At 39.3% G+C, this 7,497-nt stretch overlaps 1 protein-coding gene across 2 annotated transcripts in view; it reads left to right on the plus strand.

The window, feature by feature from the left end:
• The first annotated feature begins 1,082 nt into the window (after window positions 1–1,082).
• The window catches only part of rapgef5b (Rap guanine nucleotide exchange factor (GEF) 5b), a 142,074-nt gene continuing 135,659 nt past the window's right edge, over window positions 1,083–7,497 (plus strand). For both annotated transcript variants that reach the window (XM_060921779.1, XM_060921778.1), the window contains exon 1: window positions 1,083–1,472. In XM_060921779.1, coding sequence (XP_060777762.1) covers window positions 1,308–1,472 — 165 coding nt within the window. In that variant the 5' untranslated portion in view covers window positions 1,083–1,307. The remainder of the gene's footprint in view (window positions 1,473–7,497) is intronic.

Consider the following 7,497-nt stretch of genomic DNA (forward strand, 5'->3'; position numbering starts at 1 on the left):
GCAGGGCTGACACAGAGACAAACAACCATTCACACTAGCACCTACGGTCAATTTAGAGCCACCAATTAACCCACGCAGACACAGAGAGAACATGCAAACTCCACCCAGAAAGGCACTCGCCGGCCACTGGGCTTGAACCCAGGACCTTCTTGCTGTGAGGCGACAGTGCTAACCACTACACCACCGTGCCACCCTGCTTTGACATATGGACTGATATATTACATCACATATTTCAAACACTCATAACTTGCTCTAGCAGTGACAAAACAGCTATCAAAAATGCGTTCCTATATTTAATAAAATGAGATAAATAGAATTTTGATGATGAAAAATTTCCCTTCAGTTCTCCTTTAATTTAAGGGGATACAAACTGTCCCAGGTATCCCTTGTGCCAGGTCTCCCTGCTCGGTTTCTCATCTCATTACCTCTAGCCACTTTATCATGTTCTACAGGGTTGCAGGCAAGCTGGAGCCTATCCCAGCTGACTACGGGCGAAAGGCAGGGTACACCCTGGACAAGTCGCCAGGTCATCACAGGGCTGGCACACAAACACCCATTCACACTCAATTTAGAGTCACCAGTTAACCTAACCTGCATGTCTTTAGACTGTGGGGGAAACCGGAGCACCCGGAGGAAACCCACGCAGACAACATGCAAACTCCGCACTGAAAGGCCTTGCCGGCCACTGGGCTTGAACCCGGACCTTCTTGCTGTGAGGCGACAGCGCTAACCACCACACCACCGTGCCACCCTGCTTTGACATATGGACTAATATATTACATCACATATTTCAAAAACTCATAACTTGCTCTAGCAGTGACAAAACAGCTATCAAAAATGCATTCCTATATTTAATAAAATGAGATAAATCGAATTTCGATGATGAAAAATGTCCCTTCAGTTCTCCTTTCAGTTAAGGGGATACAAACTGTCCCAGGTGTCCCTTGTGCCAGGTCTCCCCGCTCTCCCCTATTGGTTTGACTTTGAGAAATGCTATTATGGAGATTCATACCTTGTCTGCGTGGAGACCAAAAGAAGTCACGTGACTTTACCTTTGAAGCGAGAGCCACGCCTATAATTACTCACTCACTTCAGTGTCACTTTATATATATGAAGCTCATACAGAGCGCTTATTCCATCAACTAGGGAAAATAAGTCCTGTAAACAAAGTTAAACTCGCTTTTGCTTCCTTTTGAAACAAAATGAAGAGCCGAGAACAATAACGAGGATGTAGTTTACTCAGGCATGTTGTTGTTATGTGAGTGGATGAAGACGTTACTGCCTGGGGTTCAGGAGTAAAGGTGAATATGGCGATGCTCGAGAAAAGTCCGCTATCGGTTAAGAGTGATGTTTTATACCTGCGCTGGAGTGAAGTAGTGAAAGAACAACAGGCGCGGTTGAGTCCCAGCACACAGGACGCACCTGGAGTGAACAAACACACCGCGCTGTTGAGAAACAAAAGCTCTGTGGGGGTAAGTGTGGACTGCTCTGCTCTGAAACTTGTTTATTTAATCATTACAGCACTGTATACAAACACCTCGACTCGACAGAGTGCTCGAGTCCCTCTACCTGTTCTGCAAAATGTCGAATGAATGACACACCGAGGTCATGCGGTCATATCCCTCTTCGTCAGGCGGTATTTGTTTCTATTTGGAGGCTACTTTACAAAATTTGCCAAGTCTTGTTTTTGGTAATAATACAACCCCGATTCCAAAAAAGTTGGGACAAAGTACAAATTGTAAATAAAAACGGAATGCAATAATTTACAAATCTCAAAAACTGATATTGTATTCACAATAGAACATAGACAACATATCAAATGTCGAAAGTGAGACATTTTGAAATTTCATGCCAAATATTGGCTCATTTGAAATTTCATGACAGCAACACATCTCAAAAAAGTTGGGACAAGGGCAATAAGAGGCTGGAAAAGTTAAAGGTACAAAAAAGGAACAGCTGGAGGACCAAATTGCAACTCATTAGGTCAATTGGCAATAGGTCATTAACATGACTGCGTGTAAAAAGAGCATCTTGGAGTGTCAGCGGCTCTCAGAAGTAAAGATGGGAAGAGGATCACCAATCCCCCTAATTCTGCGCCGACAAATAGTGGAGCAATATCAGAAAGGAGTTCGACAGTGTAAAATTGCAAAGAGTTTGAACATATCATCATCTACAGTGCATAATATCATCAAAAGATTCAGAGAATCTGGAAGAATCTCTGTGCGTAAGGGTCAAGGCCGGAAAACCATACTGGGTGCCCATGATCTTCGGGCCCTTAGACCGGCACTGCATCACATACAGGCATGCTTCTGGATTGGAAATCACAAAATGGGCTCAGGAATATTTCCAGAGAACATTATCTGTGAACACAATTCACCGTGCCATCCGCCGTCGCCAACTAAAACTCTATAGTTCAAAGAAGAAGCCGTATCTAAACCAAGCGCAGACGACATCTCCGGGCCAAGGCTCATTTAAAATGGACTGTGGCAAAGTGGAAAACTGTTCTGTGGTCAGACGACTCAAAATTTGAAGTTCTTTATGGAAATCAGGGACGCCGTGTCATTCGGACTAAAGAGGAGAAGGACGACCCAAGTCGTTATCAGCGCTCAGTTCAGAAGCCTGCATCTCTGATGGTATGGGGTTGCATTAGTGCGTGTGGCATGGGCAGCTTACACATCTGGAAAGACCCCATCAATGCTGAAAGGTATATCCAGGTTCTAGAGCAACATATGCTCCCATCAAGACAACGTCTCTTTCAGGGAAGACCTTGCATTTTCCAACATGACAATGCCAAACCACATACTGCATCAATTACAGCATCATGGCTGCGTAGAAGAAGGGTCCGGGTACTGAACTGGCCAGCCTGCAGTCCAGATCTTTCACCCATAGAAAACATTTGGCGCATCATAAAACAGAAGATACGACAAAAAAGACCTAAGACAGTTGAGCAACTAGAATCCTACGTGTTTGGGTTAACATTCCTATCCCTAAACTTGAGCAACTTGTCTCCTCAGTCCCCAGACGTTTACAGGCTGTTGTAAAGAGAAAAGGGGATGTCTCACAGTGGTAAACATGGCCTTGTCACAACTTTTTTGAGATGTGTTGTCATGAAATTTAAAATCACCTAATTTTTGTCTTTAAATGATACATTTTCTCAGTTTAAACATTTGATATGTCATCTATGTTCTATTCTGAATAAAATATGGAATTTTGAAACTTCCACATCATTGCATTCCGTTTTTATTTACAATTTGTACTTTGTCCCAACTTTTTTGGAATCGGTGTTGTATACAAGTTCAGATATAAATTCATAAATCTGGACTTGTTATATATACAGAACAACAGACAATCCAGTGGATACAGAGGAAACTGACATTGTTTACTTCTGAAAATAGTCCAGTGGCTGTTCTGGTTGTAATGTGTTACCAATAACTGCTTTTACCTTCATGTTTTGTGTTTGAATCCTTAGGCAAAGTGTTACTTCTTGATGTCGTTTGGACATTAAAAAAAAAAAAAAAACCAGAAACTGCTAGCAGCTTAGTAATAAATGTATCACAGAAATTTCTGAAATGAGAGATTGTGAGCAAAGTTCTGGAATGTAGATAAGCTATAAATATTCTCCAGTTCTGTAGCAATAGTGTAAAATATTTCTGGCTTTTTTTATGTTCTCTATATACTTAAATTTCTCATTTTAAACTTAACTTGATAATATCATGTAAATATGATTTCTATTCACAAAGTTAGTAAACGGGTAATTAAAAAAATACAGATGTTATAATGGACTTAAGTGATACGGATATATGGGTTGTTGTGCTTTTACATGCGATATTTAGCATTTCCTTTTTTTGGTGAAAATGGTGATTGCTGACATTACAACAAGTAAAAATAATTTGTTTGGGATGTAAATAAAGGGTTAATACTGAGAAACCAGACTTGGCAAATTCTGCAAAGTAGGTTACATATGTTCCCTGACTATCTCTCATCAGACTGACTGTCCTCAAGTTTTATCAAACAACTTCCTCATGTTTCACCACACATGAGCACAATATCATTAGGTGCTCTGAGCACTAGGGGACATTAAAATGTACACATCATTATAGTCACTTCTTATTAAAAGTTCCAAAAGTAGGCGAAGTCGCAAAAAGGGCAACAACAAGTTTACCCTAAAGGACAAGCTCCACTTTGAAACATATTAAGTATGTTTCTGTTAAAATATTTGTGGTTTGCTTAGCCATTCTGCTAATTTGCCTATCAAAGCTGTTTTCATTAGAGGAGAGCAGGGAAACTTGGGACAGGGGAGACCTGGGACAGTTTGTTTCCATAAATAAATTTCAACTAATCAGGTTTTAGATGACATCAAAAGTTAGATGTTGCCCCTTAGAGTAACCGACTTCCTTTGGAGTCATGAAACTGGAAACTGCAGTAAGGTCTGTGCAGGTAAAGATTTCTGTCAACCAAAACTTGTATTTTCTACTTCGCAGTCCACCTCCATTCTATGGTGAATTCGGGATTTGTTAGGAATTCAAATTTGTAGCCTAGAATCACCATATATATATATATATATATATATATATATATATATATATATATATATAATTATTTACCAGCTTAAGGTCGGTCCGTATCGTGAAATACCATGACCGAGGTCTTGAAAATACTGACCGAGGCCCAGAGGCCTCAGGACACCGTCTTTCATGCAAGCAAGGCTTAATCTGTCTTCAGTATGGTTAATTTTTGTGCTATTTTTGCTTGTTCAAACAGGGAAATAGATAAACGGCATTACAGTCTCCTCACTATCAAAAAAAATGTTAAGAAATGGAAGCAAATGTTTCAAGAACAACGAGGAAATAAGTGGTTAAAGAATACAAAGAGAGGAGCTCAGCCTGAAAACTCCAGAGAAATTCACGATTGTATTTAAAATGTATTTTACAAAAACAAAGTCGAAAGTGAGAATGGAAGAGTTTGCTTAAAAAAAAAAAGTAATCCTCGCAAAATAGGGGGCAAGTGATAATACTGGGGGGGGGCGCAAGTGGAAATTTACACCCACTTTCCCCCTAGGGCAAGTGGGTTTAGAGCAATTCCAGCGTTATGGATGTGACATTTGGACTCAAAATGGCAACAACTGACCTAGTTAATTTTTATTCCTTTCCAGTATTTTAAAATTTGTTGTATATTTTTAAGACCTCTCATATTGGAGAAGTCATGGGAAAAAAAATTCCCATAGTACATTTAGAACTCTAGAAAATGCCAAAAAAGACATGCGTTATGGATGTGACGGAAAAAATACCCCATTTCCAGGGTGACTACACATATTCATCAAACTCTGTGAAATTGCAAACATAATATCCAAATGCAGGCATGCATTTAATAAAGGAGTCTTAGCTGAAAATAAAAAAGCCTTTGTTTAAAATATTTTCTATTTCAAGCAGAATCTAGGAAGAAAAAATCAGCGTTATGGATGTGACATAATTCCGTTATGGATGTGACGCATCTGAAATAGACATGGCATATGTTTAGAAAATCAGCAATTTAACCACCATAACCCTTTGAAAAACTCTCTAAATATCAGCTAAAACTATCAAAGTTCTTAAATAATATTTAGGATGGCTATTGTTTTGCTGTTTTTTGGATTTTAGCATACATTTCTGTGGCTTGTGGCAATAATATAGAATTGTACATGATCAAAGTTGATTTTAGCTTGGGTTTTACATTATAAGAAAGAAAGACTGACAGTGACATATTAGGTTGGTTACAAATTGGTTCAACTTATTCACATCTGTAAAATACAGGCCTAGGTGATATCTCTGGGAGTGGTTTTGATGTATTACATGTTGCTTTATTTTTGCATGGTGAGGTTGACATTTACATGGAATTGCCCTTTAAAAGTTAATGTTGAGCCCTGCACTTGAGGTGATTCTGTTCCGTCTTAAGAATGTATCAAGACAAAAATTAAATCTGCTCCATTTATTTGGGAAATTAACTGGCCATCAAAAATGTATGTCCTATTGTTTTGGGATAAAGGCATTGGCAGTGGGAGCAGGGCTCTACACTAACTTTTTTTTTTTTTCAGGAGTACATGTGCTCCTAAGTTAAAAATTTTAGGAGCACAGGGAAAAAAATGGGGGCACAAGCAGGTTTTCATTTTAAAGGTTTATTGCAGCGCAAACCTTAGACACACCAACACATAAAACGCAAAATTCAATTGAGAATGAATGAATGAATGAACAAACAAATGAATAACGAACAACTGAATGAATGAATAAACAGTAGCTAAACAGAGAGCAGAGCTCAGCAGAGCTAACAACATCATCAAGGACAGCTCCCACCCTGGCTCTGAGTTCTTTGACTTGCTGCCCTCAGGCAGGCGTTACAGGTGCATCAAAGCAAGGACCAACAGACTCAAAAACAGTTTTTTCCCCCCACAGGCCATAACCACCTTGAACAATTAGCCTTTTTCACATTACGTCACTTGCAGGGGAACTCATATCCGTTTTCAGCCTTTTGAATGGAAGAAGAGGTATACGGCGGCAACATGTTAACAAAACTGTGTCATTCACAGATAAGGTTGATAATAATATTGTGCATTGTTGTTTATCATTACGTATTGTTAGCGACCATTCCAGTCACCTATCTGCCTTGTTTTGGAAAGGAAGTTTACTGACTTTCTATGGTTGCTACTTGTTAGCCAGCAGATTAGCATGCCGCCTCTTCTTCCATTCAAAAGGCTGAAAACGGATGTGAGGTTCTTCTGCAAGTGACATAATGTGAAAAAGGCTAATTACATGCACTGACTGATGCCACTTCTGGCAGGTGCAACAATGCACCATCAAGGACCTAAAAGGACAATATTCTCACACTTACCTGATACAGTGCAATACTTATTACAGTGCAACCTCACAGAGCAACTTTTTAGTTTTTATAGCTTTTGTATATTTTATATTTATATTTCTACACTTTTACATCCATAACCAATACAATGCAATACCAAATACAGTGCAATATCCTGAGTTTTGTAGCTGAACTGAGTTTCTATAACTAATGTGCAATTAACATCTGCAACTCAACACGCCCAGTTGTGTATATATATTCTTTGTTTTTCTGCTGTGTTGTGACGTGCACCATTTGTATATACTGTATATTATTTGTTTTTCTGCTGTGTTGTATGTTCCCATCTAAATGTTTGCACTGGGGTGTGTGCTTTCCATCTCATTATATAATTTTCCCGCACCTTCTCCCGTCGTTCTAGCTTTCTTCACTACACTTTCTTCCTCGTCTGTTCTTTTATTCTTGTTTCCACCATCATTGCTTTTAAAAAACGCCGTTATTCTCTGCATAGCGAATATATATTTCTCAGCTCGGTCCGAACCAGCTCTCAGTTGAATGATCTGATGAATCCCTAAAAAGCACTTTTCCCACCTTATGCCACACCCACAACATACAACCGTGGGAAAGAGGGGCAATCACAGAAGGATGTGGCAGAACGGCAAAAAAAAATTT

This window comes from Neoarius graeffei, chromosome 5 (assembly GCF_027579695.1).
Source record: "Neoarius graeffei isolate fNeoGra1 chromosome 5, fNeoGra1.pri, whole genome shotgun sequence".
Classification (NCBI taxonomy): Eukaryota; Metazoa; Chordata; class Actinopteri; order Siluriformes; family Ariidae; genus Neoarius; species Neoarius graeffei.